Genomic DNA, 25,856 nt, shown 5'->3' with positions numbered 1-25,856 from the left:
GTTAAACACAAACACATTGATGGTTGTGTGGGTTCATGTTGAGAGACATCACCCCAACACTCGGTCCCTCCACTTGCTCCAGATTCAATCCCAGATCATGACAAGAATACGCTCACTCCTGCCTACCTCTCCCTCACTCCACTCCCTTCCACACACTCTGAGTACAGACGCTGGCCGTAGAGTAGGACGTGTGCTAGTGGCAGGGCCGTGCCTGTGCCTCTGGTGATGTTGCATCTGTTCCCGGTTACGCTCTGGGTGCTCTGCGTCCCCCAGGGGAGGTGAGCGAGCCGTGTGGCAGGCGCCTCTGCTCTCGGCAGCGATTGGCACGGAATTGCAGACTCGGATCACCGCTCTGGCCTCTAGGAGAGCGAGAGGCCGTCGTCGCTCAGAGGGCGACGAGGCGCAGGCTGGGTGAGCGACATGGCAGAGAGGGAGGAGGAGGGTGGCACGGGGTGCCGCAGGGAGAGCTGCTCGGCGCCCCGCACCGGCAGACGCCGTCTGCGGTAAAAGAGGACGGCCTCCGGGACCGAGGCGAAGGGCGGAGAGTGTCCTCCGAGCACCACATGGCCGCCCTGGTCCCACGACACGCACATGTGCACAAACCCCGCGGCGCTCCTGGGAACACCAGGGGGTGGGTGGAGTGTAAGGGTGCGCGAGGCGGCCACCGTTTCATCACTCTGATCGTGAACCTCGCACGCGACGATACAAGTTTGAAGATAAATAAGCGGACGGTGCCAGGGTTGCTGCCAAGGTTGCTGCGTGTGGTGGTGCCGTGCGATGGAAGGGGGAGGGCCTCGTCACCGGAGCGAGAGAGAGAGTTCACGGGGGTCGCTCTCGCTGGGCCGCACCAGGAAGCTGGATGTGCGGTGCTGCTGCAGGATCTGCTCGGCTTCCACGCGGCCGATGTCTCCATGGAACCAGCTGCTGACAGGGTGCGGGGAACAATCGCAACACCCACCAACACCACCTTCACCACCGTCGTCATCGCTACCCGTTGCAGTGACCATCACTGCAATCGCCACCTCATCACCTCCACGACCACCAACCCACACTCCATGACTTCATCACTTAGTCCAAGAGCCCAGACGATATATCTCACTTGTCGGTTGCACCTCCGGTAGCGTAACTAGAGGTTCCAATTCCCTAATGTGGCCAATGACTGCATCGCGTGAGACCCGTTTGACGTGAGTGGGGTTGTCTAGTAATCCACTCTTCTTGGTCGTGTAAAGAAATCGGTACCACAAATTTACTGCCTTCGGTGGAGCCGGTTTGTGCGCTGGAGTAAGCGTGAGCAAGACGCATGTCCACCTGCCCGAGTCTCTGGATCTCTCAGGGTCCAGGTGCAAGAGGTGGGGTCGCCCCCTTCCCCCACCACGCTCGTCCAACCCAGACACATCCCCCAGTCAGCCTGGGACTATTATCAGGCCTGTACATTCCACTGTGACGAGTTTTCAGCACAAGACCGGCACCAGATCTTGGCATAAATAATCAGTTCCTGCCACCCTAACGTAGACGGCAATTCTGTGTTCGGTGGCGATGGAAGTGGTGTTGGTTTCGGTGGTGTTGGGTGTGATGGTGTTGTTGGTTGTGGTGATGGATGTGCTTGTATTGGTTGTGGTGGTAGTCCGGGTCAACTTGGAGAGCCGGCAACCCTTTGCTGTGTGTAGATATGTGTCTGATTGTATCTTAGACCATGTGTAAGCACTTCTATGTTTGGGTGTATGTGTATTAGCGTGTATGTGTGTGTGGGGAGCGCTAGTGTAGCAGTTAGCGCGCTGTGCCACGAACCCGGCGTTCGATTCTCGCTCACAGCCAACACCAGTGACGATTATCTGAACCTGTCCCGGGCCTTCCCTAGGTCAGGAGTAGAAATTCTACCTTCCTATGTCAAGGGCAGGTTTTTCATAGGTCAACCACTGTTGACTTATGCACAGCGTAAACTCATTTTATCAAAATATAGGTTTTTGGGTCAGATCGCGTTATTTATAAATATGTCGTAACCCTCCACCACCCAACACGGCCAAACGGTAAAAAAATGTGTCACGTTTTTCAAAGGACAAAATAGTTCACTTCTTTAGCCCACCGGTGTGCTGAAGAGAGAATCAACAGCATTTTGAAATTTGAGTACGACGTTTCGCTGATAATTACAATCTGCTTCATCGGGCAAGAATGGTGAAGCTCTCCTGTTGCTTCCGGTCTTAAATAGAGCAGCATCAGGGTGACGTTATCATTCAATTCAATTCAATCTGATGCCAATCTGAATGCAGATTCACATCATCACCCAGCTCAGAAATTGTCTTATCAAAACACTCATACATCGGGCTAAAACAGTGTCAGATGGTGAGAGTAGTGAGAGAGATGAAACATGTTCAAGAAGCACTAAGACAGAATGGCTACAATAATGCTCAAATTAACAGAGCACTGAAGGCCAAATCACAAACGCAAAGCAACACTGCTGAAAACGATAAGATTGTTCAAACAATAAAAATACCATAAATCTCAGGAGTAACTGACAAATTAGCCCGGGTTTTGCAAAAGCAAAACATTAAAGTAAGATTTGGTACAGTGCACAAAATTCAAAAACTGGTATCTGGCACTAAAGACGAATTGCCTAAATTATCAACAGAAGGTGTATATCGGATTAATTGTTTATGTGGCAAATGCTATATTGGACAGACGGGATATAACATCAGCGTAAGATTAAAAGAACACCAAAGAAACATTAAATTATCTCAAACACAACTGTCGGCAGTGGCAGAGCATGCTTGTCAACAAAGACACTCAATTGATTTTGATAACGTTGAAGTGTTGTGTAAAACTAATTATTACTGGCCAAGACTAATTAGAGAATCCATTGAAATTGAGAGAAACAGAAATAACTTCAATCGCTCTGACAGCTACAGGCTTAGTGCGGCCTGGAAGCATATTATTAAATAAATACAATTACAATTCCTTATAAGGGAAACAAATACCAATGAATAACAATTGAATGATTACCAATCTATATAATTACAATACCCTCCCCCTCTTTGCCTCGAATCACTGCACCAGATTGAATTGAATGATGACGTCACCCTGATGCTGCTCTATTTAAGACCGGAAGCAATAGGAGAGCTTCACCATTCTTGCCCGATGAAGCTGATTGTAATTATCAGCGAAACGTCGTACTCAAATTTTTAAATGCTGTTGATTCTCTCTACAGCACACCGGTGGGCTAAAGAAGTGAATTATTTTTTCCTTTGAAATACGTGACACATTTTTTACTGTTTGGTCGTGTCGGGTGGTGGAGGGTTACGACACATTTATAAATAATGCGATCTGACCCAAAAACCTATATTGAATAATATTGGTCGCGAAAGCCTACGTGTTAAATTCATTTTATCAACCTCGCAGAGAGGGCCGATGGACTGGGGTAACCCCCAACCAGGATGTGAGCTCCCCCGCCAAGCCGCCGGGTTCTGCCTCCGTGCTCTCTCTGGCCATCGCTTGCTCGGCGCATGCTCTGCAGCTGCTGGTGCTGAATCTATGTAGTACAATGTTGAACTTCTTTCGCACCGTACATAGCCAACCGCGCTAATCGGAGGTGCGAGGGGTTTGACAACAAACTAAACAAAAAGCAGTTCAATCTAGATTTAAAAGTGCATGGCTCCAGTGGCTGCAACTCACAGCTGCTGCCCCATGGCGCGGTCGGCCACGTCCGTCCCCACTCTGTTCGCCTGTGGCTCCTCCGCGGCCGTCCCCACGGGCTCTGCATCTGTGTCACGATGTGCCAGGCTCGAGCAAAGGCTGTCTCGCCCATCGCCGGATGACTCCGGACCTGGACAGGAGGAGCCAGACTGGTGGAATTTTACGGTGAGGTCATCGTCGTTTGACGTAAATATTCCACATGTACAAGTCCCTTGAGATGGAGCGGCCTGGTGAGGGTGCTGGGTGCCAGGTGACCCAGGCACAAAGATCCCCACTATAGCCTAAACAGACTGTTGGGGCAAGTGCTGTTAGCGAGCACCTATGTAGCCCAGCACGGCACACGAGGGAGTGGGTGGCCAGCACCACGCCCAGCCGCCTTTGCCTTCCCAGTGGAAGTGTTTACACATCACACGGGTACTCATTTGAGGTTGAGTCGACCTAGGGGAGGCCCAGGACTGGTTCAGATATTCGTTACTGGTGTTGGTGGCCGTGAGCGGGAATCAAACTCAGGAAGCCGGGTTCGTCGCGCAGCACGCTTACCCCTAAACTACCGCTCCAAACACAGCAAATATGCACACACAAGATCACATGTACATACTGTACACTTACACAGCACACAAGTAATGGCACGCGTATGTTGTCACTCTATACCTTGTGCAGAATGCATTCATACAATGAACATCACCCACAATCAAGCACACTCTCCGAGAGATGGCCATGGGCGCCGCCAGGTCACGTGGAATGCACCTATGGCTGTAACAACTGCAGATGGTGAGTGTCAACGAGTGGTTTCAATCAGTTGCGACAAGCGGCGTGCGGCTATGTGTGCCCAGGAGAATGCTCCATGCTTGCGTAGCAAGTCTTTGGTACGAGATTGGCTGCTCTCAGGAAGGTACAGGGAAAGTAGAGAATTTAAATGCAACTCATCGGTCACAACTCACCCACCCAAGACATTGCAGGTGTGCTGGTTTCGTGGGTGAGTGGGAAGTGACGTGACCCAGTGGCATCACGGTTGGAATCCCGTGGTCACCCTGACTAGTACTGCAGTTGTGTAGTAACCGTAAAAATACTCTGCGCCGCTTGCTTCAGAGTGGATGCTCAGTATCCCGTGACATCATTCTCAAGAGGAGACCATCGTGTGCTGCAGTCAAGGTCCCAATTTGGTAAATTTCAAAATTATACAAAAATTTCTCAGTTGTGCTCACACAGCAGCATCAGCGATCATCGCCCCCCTCCATCTGGCAAATGATGCATGCCTCACGTCTCATCCTGATCTCTGGGTTCACATCTGGTTAAACAAGCTGTAAACAGGTCACCACACTTCTCTCTCTGCTTCTTTCGTCGCCCTGCTCAACTGTGGAATTTCCTCTCCCATCATCGTCTCTTTCCCCCCAGGCTCTTACTGCCATAACTACGCTAGATTTAAGTAACGCTTCAACTCTTGACGATTACAGATGTAATGGTGCTGTTTGTTGCTGGCCGCTTAACGTTGTGGGTCTTTAGGCCTTTGCTCTGCAGTCCTAAAGTGTGGACTCCACTCGCGCTGCCTTGCAGCAAGGACCTGAGTTTGATTCCCGATTCGGGCGCCTTTCTGTGTGGAGTATGTTCTGTATGAGTCTCCTCCGGGTTCTCTGGTTTCCTGTTATAGCTAAACCCCCTCACACACCGGGACGGGCATCGGCCAAAAATCTCAGTGCTGAAAAACTCCCTGCATATTACTAAATTGGGGTCGTGTAGAGAAGCAACATCGCCCCCCCGCCCCAATGCTGCGACAAACACTTGGCAGGACCCTCCTGGGAAGAGTGTCAAGACTCGGCGAAACCTTCACGTGTTTGTGGTGCGCGGCTGTCGGGGTGGGCTGGGCGATGTGTCTGTGGGGGCACGCGCTCTCACGCACCGCCAGGCACGATGCTGGGCCCCGCTTCCCCGTCCAGCTGCCCGACTGGCGGAGGCCATGGCAGCTCGTCTGTGCAGCTCACGTCCGCTGTGGAGGGCGCCACAGACAGTGCCGAGTTGGCGCAAGGGCCGACGCTACCCCACGCAGTACCGCATTTGCCGCTTTGTCGCGGAGGTTCACGTTCAACTCTGGCGGCTGCCCTGGTTAATACTGGCGTGCGTGCGAACCGTAACAACACTACCGCACACCGTCTGCTTCACAGTGGACGGTAAATGTCCTTTGATGTGATTTGCAAGGGTAGGCTACTGTATGTTCCTGGCGTCAAGGCCAAATTAGAAAGATTACACCGTAAACTTGCCAGGACCCTCCTGAAAATAGTTGTAAGACTCGGTGAGAGTTTCCAGGCTAAACAAGCGAAATTATAAAAATTCCTGCAGCATTCGGTCCTCACGCCGCCTTGTCTTCCACGCGCATTGCCCATCGATTACGACACTGCCCATTGGTCACATGACAGGATTATGCATGCCACCTGGGGAAAGAATATGGTGGCGCAGTGGCTCGCCACCAGACGGTTGAGAGTTCAATCCTGCTTGGAAGTTGACTCATCCCATCATCCCTATGGGATCGATAAATGAGTACCACTTAATGGGGAAAGTCAACAGTGGTTGTCCTGTGGAATTTCCACCACTGGCTCAGGGCTGCAAACAGGAGATGAGCACCCACGACGCAATGTTCATTTGAGCGTTTTTTTGGGATAAAATTCACCAAGTTTCAAACAACAGAGAGAAATGTGTACAACGGACTAGCCTCTGTGCATTATAAAAATCACCAGTAGTTCCTGAAGAACTGAATTAAATGTGAGCAGACGTGACGGACTGCCAGCAGCAGCAGCGATGCAGTCATAGACAACTGTGGACCGGTTTGCTCCTGGCTCAGACTCCTCGGCACGGTACGGTCACCGCTGCCCAGAACGCGCCAATGTGACAATCCTGGCATTACCAGCGAAGGCCTGCGAGATGCAGTCGCGCTTCCACTCCCAGGGCTGGTCGTACTCCTCCGGAGGCCGATCGTCATCCTTGGGCATTCGACTGTCTCGGGCGGGGGGCTGCGAGGGGGGCTCCGAGGGAATGGAAGAGGGGGCGGGGGGCGCGCGCGGTGTGGAGGGGTGTGAGGGCAGGAGCGCCAGGGCCTGGGTTGGGCTCGAGGAGGCAGGTGGGTCGCAGTCCGGATCCGGCGGCGCTGTTTCGGCAAGTCGAGCGGGGTCCCCTGGTGGCGCCTTCACCCTCTCGTTGCCAGACGGGGACTCAGGTTGGGGGAGTCCCCGGGCAAATGGGGGCTCGTAGGGCGTGTCGTACAGGTGGTGCAAGGGGAGCGGCCTGACACTCCCCTCCTCCTCCTTCGCCTCCACATCTGAAATCAGGACACATGGTGGCGCCGCCTTGTGAGGCCGCAGCGCCACCTCGTGCATTGGCAATCCTTAACCTCAGCATAGATCATAGATCACTGCCTAATCTGACTGCTATGCCAGAACAACAACACTGCAATCAGTGGAGCGTGCATCTCCAAAATACATTTTCAAGCGAGGTTATAAACGTGGGTAATTTTGTCCGATTTCTCACAATACACTCCAATCATGCATTGAATCGAAGCAAGGGTTCTTCTGTTTGTTGGAACTTTGGGCCTGTACACGGGAAATGGTTTAAATGTAAATATTAACGTATGAAGCGGCGAGGCGTAGGGCTCTGATAAATGGGTCTCACACACAACCCAGATGTACCTTAATCATTCGGGCAATCCTCCACATGCTGCTTGGGAAAGGTGATAACTTCTCAGAGAGAGAGAGATGAAAGCCATACCTGCCGTGGGGGAAGGGAGGATGGGCCCTTTCCTGCAGCCGCTGTCGCTCTCTATGTGGAGGCACGGCGGAGTTGGGGGGGCCGGTCCCTCTGCGGGGTCCTCGCGCTCCTCTGGTGATGCCACCTGTACACCCCAGTCCCCTTGTACACGGTCACATCTAAAGGGCCCGTCACGTCCTGCATCGTCGGGCCTGCGACTTGGGAGCTCAATGGAGCACGGGCTTCGCGAGCAGCCACCGTGCCAGCTCCCAATGGCTGGGACCACGTGCTTAGTGCGGTGAAGTTTAAGATTAATTTGCTTAACAGGATGATTACTCAAGAGGTCAGAGCATAGAACCGCATTACTGCAAATAATGCGAATATAACAATTAGTCGGTTTTCCTGCCATGAAAGTCGGCTCGGACAAGTTACTTTTAAAAACCCTGCTCGAATACGGACGGGCGGTGACCTGTGTCGTGGAACCAAACTGTGGCTGCAGGCTATGATCGGGGGGGTAGCGGGTACCCAGAAGAAACTGGCACCAAGCTTGTGGGCCGAATGGCGCAGTGAGCACATGGTGACCCGCTGCCCAGTGCAGAGCCTGGCTCTCGCGCCCTCGCTGGGCCACACGGGCGGCTCTTCTCCACCACGACGCTGGTCAATATTACGTGTTGGGTTTGTAGAGCTTTGTGTTCAACGAGATCCCATATCTATCAAAGCAAGATCCTTGCTTGTAACATCTGGCAGTTTGCCAGCACTGATTCGAGCTAGCCTGACTGCTTATGAGGCACTGAATGTCAAAACCCATCCAGATGTTGCTTGTGTTGAACCTATGCTGCTGCTAGATGCACACCCAAAAGGAAGTCCGTGCGGCTGACGGGATGTGTACAATATATTGTTTTATGTGAAGGGATAGATGTGTGATGGACGAGTTCGCTCTCTGCATATTTAATCCGTGGTAATGTAGCATTGGCGTTGTTGCACAGCCTCTTCTCCAGAAGACTGCAGGTAGTGACGCGTCTCTGTTAAACTCTTACGTACAAACACTTGTCAATGGAGTTGGCCAAACATCCCAATAAAGGAGCACAGAACTTGGGTAATCATTGGTAACGCTGGTTCTGGATGCCTTCCCGCGCCTCTGTATCTATGTTTCTCTAAATCGGTTTCAGTTTTCAGTTTCGTTTATTTGGTAAAGCCCTGTGAGCCATTCGGCTCTTGAATCGGGTGCAACCGCAACAAACAAAAAACATGAACAAGAATGTTTTTAGTGACTAAGCGCAAACAGAAAAATCCAGGGAAAAACTGCAAAAAAACCGGCAAAAAAAATCGCTCTGTTAATCATTCCCTCTTCTCCTGAGAGTGAATGACAACTGCTCACGTACACATTCCAGATGATTGTTTAGACTGGTGCAGCGGCGGTGAGGCTGAGCGAGCCCCACTCACCTTGCCGGCCACACGGATGAGCCGATGTTTGGGTGATGCGGACGTCAGGCTCGGTGGTGGTGGCGGCGGCGAGGGCCTGACGGCCTCTAACGTCTCTCTCTCGCCGGGCCTAGCGGACCCACTCTCTCCGAGGCCGTCGCTCTGGTCGGTCGTGGTGTAGGGGTCGGCAAAGTCGCGGTCGCGCTGGGCCCTGTACGCGCGCTCCAGGTCGGGCATGACCAGCACCACTCCACTGCACAGAGAGCAGCAGCAGCCATCACCAGCCGGCCGCTACCGTCGTTAACGAGAATTGAGGCGGTGCTTATCTGCTGTCCTGTCTCGATGCAACCTACTTATCGTCACCTGGTTACGGCTCTCCAAATGAATGTTGCCAAAACGAATGTAGCGAGTTGCGGAGCGGTGGTGTCAATCGTGTGGATCGCCTCTTGCAGCGATGCGCAATTTGCAAAGCTACGCGCAGCGTTCGAACGCGGGGGGACACCGGGAGCAAGCAGCCGGCAGCTGCGCTGCCAACAATGGCCCAAGCTCCGAAGCCCTCGAGAAGTATTTGCTCTATGTGTAATCACGATTGATTAAAATGTGCAGGTAAATTTTGGACGCCCTCAGTCAACCTGGGAGGTCGCTCGCTTCTGCTCCTCTGCTGCCCCGACCGCCTGGAGTTGCCTTCCCCCAGACACCCGTGCTGTCCACTCTCCGACACATCCAGGTCCTCCGCTTCTGCTCTACCCTTCAGTCAACAAACGCCTCCTCTCTCTCTCCCACGTGATGCGCGTCCCACCGCTTTGCACGAGCTGAATTACAATGACAGATGTGACTGTGTACACAGATGAATATGCGTGAGAGCGGTGGCGCAGTGGTTAGCACAATGCGCCATGAATCCTGCGACCCGACATCGATTTCCGCGCACGACCAACGTCGACTTAGCCTCAAATGAAAACCTGGTTCGGTGTATAAACATCGCAAATAGGGAGACAAAGGCGGCCGGGCGCGATGCTGACCATCCCCTTCGTGTAGCTTCATAGATGCTCGCTAACAGCACTTGCCCCGACACTGTGTACGCGTGTGTCGCTGCGTCTCTTTAATTCACCAGGACAGCTCCGGCTCGGCGCTGTAGTCGGGCTGTGGGGGCTCCGGGGGTGGTGGCCTCCGCGTCCCGCCGAAGCCCAGTCCTCCCAGGTGCTCTCTGATCCAGCGAGACATCGCGCCCGCCCGTCCGCCCGCCCAGGAATCAGAGACGTGGGGAGAATAAACGACGTGCGGTGGTGGCCCGGGGATCAGATGCTCGAATCATAAACGAAAAGGGATCAAAGACTGGAGGTAGCGGCTTGTACTCTCAGTTCACTCCTCGTCACCCCGTCCCTGATGAGATCCGCGGGGAGGGATGCGGATTTGATAATGGGGTTCAGCACGCGCCTGCTCCCTCTCGCATCCCCCTGCGCTCCGCTACACACGGCCACGCCCCACGTGACTGCGTGCAGAGGGAGGCTCGGACCTGGGGACCCCGCAGTCTCCACTCACTCACCCACCTCTCATCCAATCACTCACCCACCTGACTCAGCCAACCAACCACTCACCCACCCAGTGAGCCACTTACCCCCGTGTTCAGGATAACAATACCTCCACCAATCGCTGAAAATTTACCACAAATTCATCGGTCATGATCCACTGCTGGATGAAGGCCTCCCCAATCTACCATCACCTCACAACCTTGCGACGCAACAATCCAACCATCTTAACCCATTTCATCGCTCCATCTCTTCAGTGTACGGCCTTCTCACTGGCTGCCACTGTTATGCTTCACCATCGTCCACCATACCTTACAGCCGTGACGCGTCCGGCCAAAGCCCACTCACTTTTCCTAAGTTTGGAAGATGTCATTAACCTGCGGTCTCTACTCCACATTTCTCTTCCTCTCTGTAATGCCAAGCGCGACCCTCTCCACGCTCCTTTGCGCAAGGTTTTCGTTTTAATGCCCGCTTATCTCACCGATGTCCAAATCCCGCATTGTTTATGAGCGAGTGGATGCTGTAAGCAGTTCCCACAACCCCCAATGCCGGTGACCCTGTGGTATTTACAAGCACGAGCCCGATGCGTCCCACGAGCGCATACAGTACATCCATGCACACATTTCTCAGCGCAACCACTCGTCTTCGTGGAGAACACAATGAACATCCACCACATATCTACCCACGTAAACATACGAGCATTTGTTACATTCACGGTCATTCGCACGAACTTCCAGATGCACATAATTAATGTGTAGGGATACATTGAGGCTTGTCTGCTTATTCGGTTCCTCATTCTCCACAAAGACACTCATGATTATTCTGTAGTGTATTCTAGGCTTGCATCAAACTCGGACACATGTAATAAAGCGGGTCCTTTCCTATAAGCAAGTGTTTTTTCGCGCAACCACTCACGAATTGGTTTAAGCGAGCCTGACTGCTGGTAAGACAGCTGCTGGCAAGACAAATAGTGTCAGCCAGTCCAGTGTGCTTGCATTGAATCAATTCTGTTGAAATTATGCACTCCGAAATGGCCGTGTGGTAGACGAAGTATCAAAACACTTCCGAGTAGTCAAATTTTATAACTCTTAACTCGAGGCTCCTGTATTAAATTGGCTTGCCAGCTCGTGTTTGACTTCACACGGGACAATTAACACGCAAGCATGTAAAGCTCCTGCTGTGGTTCACACAACGCTCCCGCCGCCTTGTCTGCCTGGGTTTGCTCGCCGACAGCACTGGGACGTCTAGCATGTTACACATGGAGACGTGCCGCGTGTAGTTTATCCAGCACGCTCTTGTGGCGAGGCACGGCAAGACGTGCGTGCAGCAGCTGTCTGTCCACGCGTCTGCTTTGTAAATCAGTCAAGCCACCTTCCTTCGTATGAAACACAGCATCGTAGTGGCTCCTCGTGGTGGTGATTTAGATGTATATATTTTAAACCAAACCTTTATTCGACAGATTTACAAAATATGGTACGGATTCTGACACTGCATATGAAGCTCAGCCACGAGCAGGGACTCCGTCATTGGCACGGATGACAGCAGGAGGCACCACGATAAGTCGCCTTGCAGGATGGCAAAACACAGGTGGATGATGGGAGAGGAGTAGCAAGAGAGACTCAGACACTCGAGGGAGGTGGAGGGTTAAGGTGAAGAGGATGGATGAGAATATGGTACACAAGAGAAGGTTTCAACATTGGCAGAGCGGTGGGGGTGGAATGTTGAGTTGGAGTATCGAGTTTTGAGGTACCAAGGGGCCTGCAATAACCACAAATTAACTGCTTGCTTGAGTTTACTTTTAGAAGTGAGAAAACAGATTAAACTGATTACCAACAAAGTGTAACCTTGTACATCGCAGGTGGAAATGATTATGGAACAGTGGGTTTGTTAGGGATGTATTTACAGTCGCGGCTCAGCTCAGGTTTGAGCCACTCCGTTACTTCCAAAGATGCCCGAGCGGCTCAGCCATGGCTTTGCTCAGGATCGGCTCACGGAATTCCCCGGTGTGGCTGGGACCAAGCTCAGAGCTGACTCATGTTAAGCACGGCTCTGAGCTGGATCACTTGATCCAATCCAGAGCCAAACCTGAGCCGAGCCGTGACTAAGAATACGGACCCGAGTCTCTCTCAGAACCATACAATGTTGAGGAGTGCTGCGGACAGTTGTCCAGCTCACACCTAGGCTCCTGCAGCATTGTAAGTTGAATGTAATTCTAATGTATGCTCCGACAGCAGGCCATGAAGATTATTTAGAAATTAAACATGCTGGCGAAAAACGATTGTACTTCACCACACTGATCAGTGCGGGTTTGTGATATGGGCAAAATAAATGCAGATGGATTCCCAATGACAGATGTTGATTGTGGAGGCTTAGAGCCAGTCAAACGTGTGTTTAGGAGAACCATACAAATTAACCATCCTGGCTTGAAGCATAAGTCCATAGAGAGGAAAAACTTTACATGTGACCTTTAAGATACTATTAGCCTGCTGTAAAAGCTGTTGTGTAAACCCCTAAGTGTGGTACATGTGTGATGTGCTTAGGTGTTGCTAAGCGACTGTGATGTTTATTGATGACAGGCTGGTGCAGTTGGCTCTACTGGCGGTGCTAAGGGAGGCGGGGGAGGCGGGGACCCCCGTGACGTGCGGCTGCGCTGCTCGGCGTTTCCGTGTAGATAGTACGGCGACACGCAGAGCGCACCGCCGTGTGGACGTGTATCGGGGAACCGAGCTCCCTCCTCCTCCGTCACTCACGATGTATGAGAACGAAAAGACCCAAGCAGGCGAGCAGCGCGTACTGGTGGGACACAATGCACATGGCAGTATTATCACAAATTATTGTTCAAAGGCTAAAAGAAAACCACGGGAACACAAATACAAGTGTCGGCAGTCGCCGAATGTGCCGGCTAACAAGGACATCCGATTTAATTTGATGACGTTGATGTCCTATGCAAAATGAATTTATTTTGGCCCAGACTAATTAGATAATCTACTGAAATTGAGAGAAATAGAAATAGAACCTGACTACAGGTGACTTGGAAACGCATCATTAAGTAAACACATGACAATTTTAATAACCTGTTTACATTGTTGAAACTAAAACAGCATTATTTTACTTACCATTTATTCAAACTAAGTAACCAGTATCACCATGTAAATATGTAACTCAAATTTGTATTCCTTCTCACGTAATTGAATTACAATTTATGTGACTTAATGAACCTATAGGTATGACTTCCTGCCACATCCTGCTTCCTTTTGGGTGCTAACTGATGGCATCGCACACCCTCATTTAAGGCCGAAGGCTGGAGGACATTTTCACAATTCTGACAATTGCCTGATGATGCTGCCTGTAACTATGAGTTAAGTGTCGTACCCCATCTTTAAATGTGTGAAGATTTCTCTCCAACACACCGGTACAGTGCCGAAGCAGTAATACATGAGCACATGACATCTTTATTAATTGGTTGTGTTGGGTGGAGGGTATACGACACACATTTTATTCACGTGGCAATCGGACTAAAAAAATATATTTTCAATCATAATATTGATTGCCAAAGCCATTATGTCGAATTTAACATGAACACAATGCTCATCATTATGAAATACACAAGCACGTGAAAGCTGGTAACTTACCTTAAACTTGGGGTAGTCGTTCATCAGAATTGTCACAATTCCAATGTAGGGAACAAACCTGCAAAACGGAGAGCCCTCCTAAATATGGTTGGCATTACCAAGCAGCTGTGATACAAACGCTTTCGAGTATTAGAGAACATATCAACGATTATTCGTGCTACATTGCTCATCCTTGGAAATGCTTGCTGTACAGTGTACATATCCAAGGGTGTGCACGAGATGATTTATCTAACCAGGTGGGAACTCAAGAGACCAGGATGAGTCATTTGTAAGTGACCTGGGGAATTAGCCTGCCAGTATGGTGTAATGATTGCTGCAGTGTGCATAGTAACCAGGAGGCTTGCAGAGTACTTTGTGAAGCAGATGGCATGTACTGATACCACCATCGATAGATACATTTAGTTGCACAAATGTGTGTACGTCCAAAAATCATGGTTACTTGATAACCCCACTCAATTCAAATGGATTTTTTAAACTCGCTTTTACGCCATAAAGACATTGGAACCACTACATTTATGTCACCTAAGGTGTTACCAACAAGTAAAACATCTGCTCTGGGCCAAGGAAGCAGAATTTTGACAAAAGCAACAGCTGTTAAGAGGCGACCTCCCACTGAGCACAGTTCTTTGCAGAGGCTTTGGTTATTGGAGCAGAGTGAGATAACAGGGGAAAGGCAGGCAGAGTAAAGTTCATGCAGGGTTTTCAAACCAATGATGGATATCTTTTAATTGATCTTGGGAGCCATTAGAGGGTTGGCACAAAGGAATTGTAGATTCATACCCGCGTGCCCGGCCCACCACATCCTTGCGTTCGAGCCAGTTTTGGCCTGGCTTGTACAGGCCACGGTCATCCACAGAGTTGTTGTCTCCTTTCGTTAGAAACTTCACCTCTCCATTCTCTCTGCACCAGGACACATCACGGAACCGATGGTAAGCACATTACTCCACATTCTGCCCTCCCCACTCAACCTCAGACATCTTACGATATTCACAAAGGTCCAAACTCAAGTAAATGACGACCATTCCACTGTGCGTAGAGGTAACTGATAACTGGTAAACTGGTGACCATTTTTGGATTCCGTTGCCGGTTCTAAAAGTCAAGAATCGGTAACAGATTACAGTGGAATGTTAATGCACAAACTGCTGCGCCGGGAGATGGAATTTAACTGGTGACCTCTGGATTGCAAGCCCAGTCTACTAACCATTACATCAATATGGCAGCTCCCTTCAACTCTCAGTTAAAATCTTAACACGTTATTTTGATTGCTCGAGAGCAGCAGTTCCCAACCTTTGAGTGACAGACTCCTTTTCAACCTCCAAACATTTCGTGCCCACCACACGCTACTAGTTGTTTTACACTCCGTTATATATGGAAACCTAACGTAACAACAAATAAATAATATGCACTTCAGTTCAAAAACGTATTTATATTGAGTAACTTACTAAATGAGATGGATGGTGTTGTTCCACTGACTTCAAAGACAGGATGTCAGTTTGGAGATATGACAGTTTTAGCCTTAAATGTGATTCCACATCCAGCCTACTTCGACACTTTGATTTTAATGCAACAAGCATGGCAAATTCACTTCCACAAACATGTTGTGGCAAAAGACATCAGGCACTTCGCTGCCTTGTCGGAGAGTTCTGGGTACTCAGAACCAAAGCATAGACAGAAGCCTGTTGGGTACTTGTGTGAAGACCAGCTTTAAAGAGTTGTCAAATTAAAGATGTTAGGTTGTCTTGCGTGTGCGTTCATGTGTTTACGTCACACACTGGCACCACAGACAAAAAAAAATACCACTTAAGCATACTTGTAAAATAAATTACAGAAGTCGGTTTTAAAAACATGAAACAAAATCCATTGGAATTCTACATTTCCTTGATGAGGATCGTATTATTTTTTGTTTCCTCCGTGGACCCGCTGTAGTAGCCTCGGGCACCACCAGGGATCCGCGGACAACAGGTTGGGGAAACGCTGTTCTAGAGAGTTATTTCTGTGCCGCAAATTGCGAACCAGGCCTCTCCCGTTATTTTTTCCCATGCGGTTACCAGTAACGCAAAGAAACCGATAGTAGCCACCCGAGTTGTGAGCATTCTTTCCGTGCATGGCGTATGTACTTTTCGTGGATTTTGATGACGCGGTGGACGATGGGGATTTCTCGTCCCTCCACCTTGAACACCACGATCTCCCCTACGCGAATTGGCGTCTCTTGGTGGTTTGTGAGAAAGAGCAGGTCTCCGCGGTGAAACGCCGGCTCCATGCTGCCACTGCAAAGACAAAGATCCCCAGTATAGCCTTAATAGAGTGTTGGGGCAAGTGCTGTTATAGTGAGCACCTATGAAGGTCGAAACGGCACACACAGGGGGTGGGTGGCCAGCAACACGCCTGGCCACCTTCGTCTCCCCAGCAGCAATGTTTACACACCACACCAGGTACTCATTTGAGGCTGAGTCGACCTAGAGAAGGTCCAGGACTAGTTCAGATATTCGTCACCAAAGTTGGCCGTGAGCAGCAATTGAACTCGGATCGCCGGGTTGGTAGCGCAGCGCACTAAACGCCACACTACTGCTCCCCACTGCATACACACACACGCACGCACACGTGCTCAATGTCATAACAAACTATAAAACACGATACATGTTTGTGTTAGGCCACGTGAGAGTAGATTTTTTTCAAAAATCCATGTTATCAACCCCTCCACTACCCAACAAGATTGTAACATGTACAAATATATTATTTATACCTGCCAATGTATTAATCTAGTTCTGATAAATAACGCTACTCCTCACCAGTGGCTTAAGATTTTTCACAACTTAATTTATTGGTCAGAATTTGAGGAATACATTGACATATATACCTTTGGAAACTTGACGATCATGTCAGGTAGAGTTAATGGCTGGAAATTGGCATAAAAATACCATATTGCCTAATCCAAACACTACAATGGATTCTAGATTAAAAGTTTTTGTGACTGCAAGGATCCATACTTTTTGGGTTTTTTCGGTAAAGTTATGTAGGTAAAAAATAAAATAAATTAAAATGAAAACAACTAAATTAAATCACGACGTTTCGGAAGCAACACAAGCCTCCGTCTCCAGGTGGAACCGCCACAGCAAAATTGCTGTAGTGAATAAAGAGAGCTGTTTAGAGAACCGTGATTATATAGGGTAAGGGGGGGGAGGAGCCAAGGAGTCGGGTGGGGGGCGGGGGATTAGCAGATTCATTCATAGTTGAGATCAGGGTAAGTGTAAGAGAAGTGAGGTAGCCTGGGCGGGCACAACATTGGGGTGCGGATATTAGGGAGGGTGAGTGTGGGGGCGGGGTGTGGGCTGGGAGGTGCGCATGGAGTTCAAACTGAAGCTTGATGATGCAGGGGGCAGAAGTTGAGCTGGTTGATAAGAAAGCGAAGTTAAGCCGATTAATGACATCCTTTGTTATTCTGCAGGGGAGTAAATTAGAGTTGCTAGAGAGCTAAGCTTGCACACTCGAAACAACGAGCGGCAAATTTCCAAGTGATGAGAGTAAGCAGGGCTTTGAGTCAAATTTCTTAGTGATGGTAGTGTGTAAAGCTGAACGTAAAAGACTGGGAATATTGATATGAATATAAACTAGCTGCCTTGCAGTAAACTGCAAGGCAGTAAACTGCAAGGCAGCTAAAGTTTAACTTGGTTAATGACATCCTTCCAATGATTGCTCAATTTGAATCCATCCTCTCGGTTGAAGTTATGTCTCTGTTTGAATATCTGGATGGCTTCATGGACAAATCTTTGGTAGTAACCAGGAGGCTTGCAGAGTACTTTGGTATCGGAGAACACAATATCATGAGAACCCGCAGTGTTGTAACAGTGATCAGCTACGGCCGAAGAATTTGTCCTACCGTGTTTCAAATCTGACTTGTGCTCACGAATGCGGTTTAGAAATATGTCGTTTCGTTTCCCCGATATAACAATCACCACAGGTGCAACTCAGTTTGTAGACACTAGGGTACTGTAAGTCAGGAATGACATCCTTTACGGATGGGATCAGACCACGGATTTTGTGTACTGTACTGAATCGGACCTGGATCTTGTGTTTGTTTCGAATTTTGGAAATATTTTTGGTAACACCTGCTATGTATGGCAACGTAATGATTTGATCGGAGTCACAAGGGGTTGTTTCTCCACGGTAGGAGAAACAGCTTGGCTACGAGAATGCACATCTTAAGTTGACTCTTACACACGACGAGTACCGTATTTTCCCGCATATATCCCACGGGTTATACCACTTTTTACAAACAAGACCCTGCGGGGTATATGGAGGTGTGGGCTATCCCATAAATATTTTACACGTGTGACATGTCATAACTCGTTACATTTTTTCATGGTAGGACTATCCACTATGCAACACTTACCTTTGACTAAAGCACTGCTGAATAAACCATTAACACTAAAATTGCACATGTTATCACGTTTTAAATGAATTGTTTGTACAATTAAACGACAATGTTTGAAGTGCACGCACTGTTTACCGGCGACGGAATAACTGGGGGGAGGGAGAGGTGAAGGGTTGGGGGGTGGGGCAGCTGGGGGAGAGGGAGGTGGGGGTGGGGCAGAGCAAGATCTGCGACGGCGACGGGAGAGCTGGGATGAGGGAGAGGCAGAGGTCGCAAACGGGTTTTGATTCCTTACCCGTACCCGTCCGCACCAGGGTCGCAAACGGCGACCCGTACCCGGCCGGGTACGGGTACCCGTTCCCTACCCGTACCCTACCCGAAATGAGTGACAAACGGCTACTCACCAGTGACTCACGGCCTACCCGTACCCGTACCCGGCCGCACCAGGGTCGCAAACGGGTACCCGTACCCGGCCGGGTACGGGTAGCCGGGTATCGGGTAGGGTACGGGTATCAGGTACCCGATTGCGACCTCTGAGGAGAGGTGGGTGGTTGAGGTGGGGGGTTGGGGGGGTGGGGCAGCTGGGGGGAGAGACAAGTGGGGGGGTGGGGGCGAGGCAACGGCGTTAATTCTGCTATTGTCTGCGCAGTGCGTAATCTACCAGTGCTAAAACTGTACTTGCTTATCTACCAGTTATGTGTTACTTATTTATTGGATATTTACTTTTGTTACTTATTTACTGTTTTAAGTTCACTCGTTTCCGGTTAGTTTGTTTTCTTTGTGCACGTTATGATTTTAACGTTAACAATTAATAGTGGAATGTATTACAAATGTAAACTTCGTATTAATATGATGGAATTAAGCTGCGGTAACGACGTTAAAGATATGAATGCATGCGGGGTATATGGAGGTGCGGGCTATCTGATTATTATTTTTTACACAAAACGCTATTTTTGCGGGGTATATGCGTCTGCGGGTTATATGCGTCTGCGGGCTATATGTGGGAAAATACGGTATGTCCACACTATAATGCGAGAACACATTCCTACGCCGACTTGGAGGCGGGTGCCGATGATGTGACAGTACCTCAGCACCACGACGATGGGACTCTCGCTGTTCGTCACCACCATGAGGCCTTTCCAGATCATCAGCGCCGACGACACGATCATGCCGAAGTTGAGTACTTGGTAGTAAAGCTGCACACGCAGTCAACACGCACAGTGTGAGAAACGTCACGTCGCAAGCTTAGGCGACCTCATCGAACTTTCTATTGTCAAAGAACGGACATTTGAGTGCAAGAATTCTACAAAAGACCTTCCTGCCTAGTTGAACGCAAGTATTCACAGGGCTATGGACATTCTGAATACCATTTGTAGGTTGTTCTTGTACCGATTGCTATTTGCTTCATTGCTCTAGTTCAGTGGTTTTCAAACCTTTCAATCTGTGTACCCATTTCAAAATAATATTGCCTACCGCATACACCCTTCTGAGATCGTAATCTTAATATATCCTCTAGAAATTCGACGAGCTATGAAGCTCTTTCTCACAGATATCCAGGTCAGAAAGTGACAACAATACAAACAAACTATAGGAGTGTATAGGAAAGGTAAACAAATAACATTTTAAAAAATCGTTTTATTTTACAAGGTAAGGCCGACTGAGCTATTAGCTGATTTTCAAAAGCGATCTGGACACAAAGGATAGTTCAACTTAGTGACTTATCACGTGGAGCTTTATAGCTGCCAAATACTCTAAACGCATGTCTATTCTAAATGTGGGGGAAAAACCCGGAGAAAAATCCACGCGACCACTGGGAAAGAAACATGCAAACTCCAAATATACAACAGGCATCTGGATCGGGATCGAACCCACGAAGCTCCTGCATACCAAGCGTGGAATATAACATCACGCCAACGTTGCGACTTTTAAACTAATGAATAAAGAATGAGCTAAAACAATAGTCTTTGTGTTTAAACAATACAAATATAATTGTCTGCCATTATACAATTTTTCTCGCGTATCCCCTGACGAGTGTTCGCGTACCCCAGGGGTACGCACGCACCACAGTTTGAAAACCGCTGGGCTAGTTAATAAAAATGTTTTTATTTTGTTATTTTGGAGACTTGTCAATCTTAAAAAGGATACTATCCTGGTTTCTCGAGTTCTCACCTGGTCAAACAAAATAATGTTAACTTGAAACGGGATCTATCTAATCTGGATTTCAATCCCCCTTCAATAAATGCAGCATTGAGTTATTTCTCACCTTAAATAGGCACCAGAGCCCAGCTGTTCTGCCTTTGAGCGAGCTGGGCCCCGCGCCTCCGAGTCACATCACAACTTTTGAGATTGCGCGCGTTGCAAGTTGGTGTATTTTTTTTTATTGATGGTAAATAATCATTAATGACCGAAATATCCGGCCAAGTGTCAGACCGCATCTGCATTCACTACTACGCAAAACTATCAACGCTATCTGAATCTTCACGTGGGAAGCTCCAGTTGACACGGAACTATAGCAGTTTAAAATGCGGGACACATTTTACCGATCCACGTGGATTGAATGCTCGGTCGGAGTTGAGGAAAATGTGGCGAGATGTTAATGACCTCGCCTGGTAAACAGGAGTTAGTGGGTTCGATCCCGACCCTGATGCCTGTATATCTGGAGTTTGCATGTTCTCCCCGTGGTCGCGTGGATTTTTCTACGAGTCCTCCGTTTTTTTCCTCCACATTTAGAATCAAATGCGTTTAGAGTATTTGGGTGCTATACATTTTCCATCAGCCACTTCGTTATCATTCGTGATGGCCAGGTCGCTCCTGAAAAAGAGCTATATAGCTGGTGGGCCTGACCTGGTAAAATAAAGTGTTTTGTTACAAGGGTTTTCTTTAGACCTAGCAAATGAGATACAGTTTTGCAAAAAGCAATAAAACTAAAATAATAACAAGACGTCGCGGTCTGTTTTATTCATAACATTCCCGACACACGTTGCTACGGGGCCGAAAACCATATGGACACAGCAGCCGCCACCGCAGAAGGGGCCCTACAGACCACGAAGTCAACACGCACCGCAGCAGCACGAGGGATACGACGAGCAGCAACACGGGAGGGGAACTGATAGAGGGAAGCTGAGAGGGTAAGTTGAGGGAAGGGCGCTGAGAGGGAGTTTAAACAGATGAAAGAGGGGAGCTGGGTGGAGGAGGCGATTGTGACGGGGAGCTGAGAGCAGAGATCGACTATACGGGAAGCTCAGAGGGCAACTGCGAGGGGTAGCTGAAGTAAGAGCGCTACAGGGTGAGGGAGGCTGTGAGGACAGCTGAGGGGAGCGCTGTGAGGAGGGGCCCCGGCCCGGCGCCTCGCAGGACAGAGCGAGGCTCCGGGCACCAGGGCCTGGGCGCCAGGCCCGGACCGCCTCGCGCTCTCTGCGCACCGTGTTGCTCCGTGTACCCCACCTGCCGCTTGTTCATCCTGCGCACATCGTCCAGCACGTGGAGGCCGCATAGGGCGCGCAGGGACCCCAGGGCGCGGGGGGCCGAGGAGGGCGACGACGTTGCAGAGGAGGCGGCCATGACCGCGGCTGCGAGGTGTGGAGAATAGCGGTGACGTCACGCGTCATGTGATCCAGTCACCAACAGCCACGCTGCGTCCCCTTGCGTGGGTCGGGGTTAAGGGTCAGGATACGGGGTAGGGTTAGGGGTCAGGATACGAGGTAGGGGGTAGGGTTAGGGGTTAGATACGGGGTAGAATTAGGGGTCAGGATACGGGGTAGGGTTAGGGGTCAGGATACGGGATAGGGTTAGGGGTCAGGATACGGAGTAGGGCTAGGAGTCAGGATACGGATAGGGCTAGGGTCAGGATATGGGGTGGGGTGATGGGTCAGGATACGGGGTAGGGCTAGGGGTCAGGATACCGGGTAGGGCTAGGGGTCAGGATATGGGGGTGGGGTGATGGGTTAGGATACGGAGTAGGGCTAGGGGTCAGGATGCAGGGTAGGGTGATGGGTCAGGATACGGGGTAGGGCTAGGGGTCAGGATATGGGGTAGGGCTAGGGGTCAGGATACGGGGTAGGGCTAGGGGTCAGGATACGGAGTAGGGCTAGGGTTAGGATATCGGGTAGGGCTCGGGGTCAGGATATGGGGTGGGGTGATGGGTCAGGATACGGGGTAGGGCTAGGTGTCAGGATACGGGGTAGGGCTAAGGGTCAGGATATGGGGTGGGGTGATGGGTCAGGATACGGGGTAGGGCTAGGTGTCAGGATACCGGGTAGGGTTAGGTGTCAGGATACGGGGTAGGGCTAGGGGTCAGGATTACTGGGTAGGGCTTGGGGTCAGGATACAGGGTAGGGTGAGGGGTCAGGCAATGGGGTAGGGTTAGGGGTCAGGATACGGGGTAGGGTTAGAGGTCAGGATATGGGGTAGGGTTAGGGGTCAGGATATGGGGTAGGGCGAGGAGTCAGGATACAGGGTAGGAGTGAGGATATGGGGTAGGGGTCAGGGTTAGGGAAACTCAAGCATCACGGTTTTGGACTGTGCTCGGCGTGGTGGCGTGCTCAGGATAGGGTCACCTGGCGTCGTCCCGGGACTGTGGAGGCCGACGTCCATCCCACCGCCCTCGCTGGGCAGGTGGGGCGCAACGTCTATCCCTTCCGCTCCCTCCTTGTAACACGCGCACACACCACAGCTAATGCTAACGCGGAAGCGCGAAAGCATGCGCACCTATGGGCGATTATATCCTAAGACGCGCGCACACGCTGCGGCTCCGCGTTCACTCCTCTCGCAACGCGTCGCTCCACACGCAGTCATTCCACACACAAATCACCGACACCACTCCGATGCTCTGTGCTAACTTTTATTTGCGGCGCAAATACACATTACCTGGGGGAATATTTTGCGAGAAGAGCCTAGCCTACTGCTGCCTAAGTGCCCAGTCACTCAAACGTCCTACCACGTACCTCGAAGCTGTACTCACGGCATCGCACGGACATGGTGAGAGTCGGAGGGAGAAGGACGAGAGAAAACTTGACCTATCCCTGCCTCATAGCAGCACTCGCTGGAGTCGCTGGCATCACACGGATGCTGCGAGTGGCTCGAGGAGGCAGGACGGCAGGGAGTGGGTCTTGGCGGCACCGAGAAACCATGGGACTTTCCATCTAGGGGCCCTTGTGTGCGTTGCGTGTGTGTGCTCAGTGTAGGAGCCAGGGGGGAGTCGCGGCACTTACGGAGTTGCTCCGCGGCCGTGGCACCACAGGACCACTCCGCTCAGCCTGAGTGACGATGCAGATGATGGTGTAGCTTCAAGAGTGAGCGAATGCTGTGCGGCGCGTCCCAAAATGACGTGTAATCATTACAGTCTTATACAGTGGAGGTGGCAGTGCTGGGAATGTATTTAATTATCCATCATGAATTCGTAGCACTGCTTAGAAAATACGACACTCATTTTCCTCAACATTTACCCAAGTCCAAGTATTGATATCGCAATAGTCCACGTACATATCCCTTTCGCATACATGTAATTAAATGTCGGGTGGTAAGTATTCGTTTTCTGATTTTAAAAAAGAAGAGGGAAAACTTGGGAAAAATATCCTGTCATGAAATCCAAAACTTAAACTCCACAATTATCCTGATAAGTGCGATTAGCCATGTCCACATTGAAAAATAAATAACTAGATCGACAACTGGGCCATACATGGTTATAAAGATTTGATTTTAGAAGCACCCTCACAAACGTTTGGTTGCCTTCCACTCTGGAATTAATATAACCAGTTGATAAAGGTTATGAGATGTGAGTCGTGTTGAGTTACATGTTTAACATTGCCCCTTTGTTTAACACGTAGGCTTTCGCGACCAATATTATTCATAATCAACGTTTTTGGGTTTAGATCGCGTTATTTATAAATGTGTCATAACCCTCCACCACCCGACACGGCCAATCAGTAAAAAAGTGTCACGTTGACAAAAGACAAATAGTTCACTGCTTTAGCCCACCGGTGTGTTGAAGCGTGAAACCACAACATTTACAATTTGAGTACGACGTTTCGCTGGTAATTGCATCCAGCATCATCGGGCAATTCGCCAGAATGGTGAGGCTCTGCTGTCTCCCGTTCTTATATAGAGCAGCAGCAGGGTGACGTCATCATTAACTCATTAATTCATCAGGTGCAAAGATTTGAGGGGGGGTTATTGTAATTATATACTAGATTAGTAATCAGGCTATTGTTACGATGCGAGTTGTAGATTAGTAATCATTTGGCATGTGTTTTATTGTGATTATGCTACATTAGTAATCAGTTAGTGTTTGTTTTCCTTATAAGGAATTGTAATGTATCTTATTTAATAATACGCTTCCAGGCCGCACTAAGCCTGTAGCTGTCTGAGCGATTAAAGTTATTTCTGTTTCTCTCAATTTCAATGGATTCTCTAATTAGTCTTTGCCAGTAGTAACTAGTTTTACACAATACTTCAACATTCTCAAAATCAATTGAGTGTCCCTGTTGGCATGCATGTTCTGCCACTGCCGACAGTTGTGTTTGCGATAGTTTAATATTTCTCTGGTGTTCTTTTAGTCTTACACTAACGTTACGCCCTGTCTGTCCAATATAGCATTTGCCAGATACACAATTAATCCGATATACACCTTCTGTTGATAATTTAGGTAATTCGTCTTTAGTGCACGTTACTAGTTGTTGAATTTTGTGTACTGTACCAAATCTTACTGTAATGTTTTGCTTTTGCAAAACACGGGCTAATTTGTCAGTTACTCCTTTGCACCTGACGAATTAATGAGTTAATGATGACGTCACCCTGCTGCTGCTCTATATAAGAACGGGAGACACAGCAGAGCCTCACCATTCTGGCGAATTGCCCGATGAGGGGGAAACTGCCCTGGCTTGCCAGGGGAGACACCAGGAGCATCGAGGTGATCCTTCCAGCCCGTCCGGATCTCAAGTGAGACCTAGCCACCAGCCCCGAGGCCTGCGAGGGCCCTGACCGTGTGGCCAGGGATGACCACGCTGCCAAGAAGCGGGGACTGCTGGAGAATGGAGACGGAAATCGCAACAGATGAAGAGGGGAAACGGCGAGAGTCAAGGACCACGAGGGCCACCCGAGTTGCTGAAGGAGACCGGGATGACCGAGCCGCCCAGCTTATGCTCGCAGCAGATGAAGAGGAAGCAGGGAGAGCGCCAAGAGAAATGAATGCCACCTGCACTGCTGAGGGAGCCAGGGACGACAGAGTCGGCCAGACGGTGACTGCACGAGACAAGAAGAAGACGTGGCGAAAGCAGAGGGCCACCGACACCACCTGTGCCGCTGGAGGGGACTGGGGCAACCAGACCGACCCGCTGGCAGCAGGGGGATGCGTGGAGGAGGCACGGAGACGGATGGAGGGGAACGCGGCGGAGGCACGGCAGAAGGAGAGGATGGAGGAACTGGATGGGAGGGTGGGAGCTGATGGAGTGGGTGAGGGAAGCCGAGGAGAAAAAGGTATGGCGTCCG

At 49.8% G+C, this 25,856-nt stretch overlaps 2 protein-coding genes across 5 annotated transcripts; both read right to left on the bottom strand.

Moving 5' to 3' along the window:
- Positions 1 to 68: 68 nt before the first annotated feature.
- LOC144935359 (SH2 domain-containing adapter protein D-like) lies at positions 69 to 12,002 on the bottom strand. 4 transcript variants are annotated; one of them, XM_078861920.1, is made up of 8 exons: positions 9,950 to 12,002; positions 8,863 to 9,094; positions 7,441 to 7,564; positions 6,584 to 6,994; positions 5,585 to 5,671; positions 3,667 to 3,817; positions 802 to 924; positions 69 to 615 (listed from the first exon to the last, which is right to left on the bottom strand). In XM_078861920.1, exons 1-8 carry the CDS (start codon positions 10,060 to 10,062, stop codon positions 360 to 362), a joined length of 1,497 nt encoding a protein of 498 aa, XP_078718046.1. In that variant the 5' UTR covers positions 10,063 to 12,002; the 3' UTR covers positions 69 to 359. The 4 variants fall into 4 exon arrangements, with proteins under 4 accessions (XP_078718046.1, XP_078718047.1, XP_078718050.1 ...); XM_078861921.1 differs by having other exon boundaries at positions 802 to 921; XM_078861924.1 differs by lacking the exon at positions 9,950 to 12,002 and adding an exon at positions 9,474 to 9,944 and having other exon boundaries at positions 8,863 to 9,132.
- A 139-nt stretch (positions 12,003 to 12,141) lies between these two features.
- Positions 12,142 to 21,979, bottom strand: SEC11A (SEC11 homolog A, signal peptidase complex subunit). Its single transcript, XM_078861925.1, has 6 exons — positions 21,816 to 21,979; positions 19,458 to 19,567; positions 16,117 to 16,266; positions 14,780 to 14,899; positions 14,000 to 14,057; positions 12,142 to 13,160 (listed from the first exon to the last, which is right to left on the bottom strand). The coding sequence occupies exons 1-6, from the start codon at positions 21,930 to 21,932 to the stop codon at positions 13,110 to 13,112; spliced, it is 606 nt and encodes a 201-aa protein (XP_078718051.1). The 5' UTR covers positions 21,933 to 21,979; the 3' UTR covers positions 12,142 to 13,109.
- Positions 21,980 to 25,856: the final 3,877 nt, after the last annotated feature.

This window comes from Lampetra fluviatilis, chromosome 13 (genome assembly GCF_964198595.1).
Source record: "Lampetra fluviatilis chromosome 13, kcLamFluv1.1, whole genome shotgun sequence".
Classification (NCBI taxonomy): domain Eukaryota; kingdom Metazoa; phylum Chordata; class Hyperoartia; order Petromyzontiformes; family Petromyzontidae; genus Lampetra; species Lampetra fluviatilis.
Note: the sequence above shows the minus strand (reverse complement) of the source record. Positions and strands in the feature narration are given on the sequence as shown.

Bases quoted from the DNA above. Each gene is read 5' to 3' on its own strand.
- LOC144935359 (XM_078861920.1), bottom strand. From the start codon at position 10,062: ATGTCTCGCTGGATCAGAGAGCACCTGGGAGGACTGGGCTTCGGCGGG. The intron at 6,995-7,440 runs GTATGGCTTTCA...TCCTGATTTCAG, and splicing joins CCTCCCTTCCCCCACGGCAG to ATGTGGAGGCGAAGGAGGAG. The intron at 5,672-6,583 runs GTAATGCCAGGA...CGCCCTCCACAG, and splicing joins CATCTCGCAGGCCTTCGCTG to CGGACGTGAGCTGCACAGAC.
- SEC11A (XM_078861925.1), bottom strand. From the start codon at position 21,932: ATGGCCGCCTCCTCTGCAACGTCGTCGCCCTCCTCGGCCCCCCGCGCC. The intron at 16,267-19,457 runs GTACTGTCACAT...TTGTCTTTGCAG, and splicing joins CCCATCGTCGTGGTGCTGAG to TGGCAGCATGGAGCCGGCGT. The intron at 14,058-14,779 runs GTATGAATCTAC...TCCGTTTTGCAG, and splicing joins GTGGTGGGCCGGGCACGCGG to GTTTGTTCCCTACATTGGAA.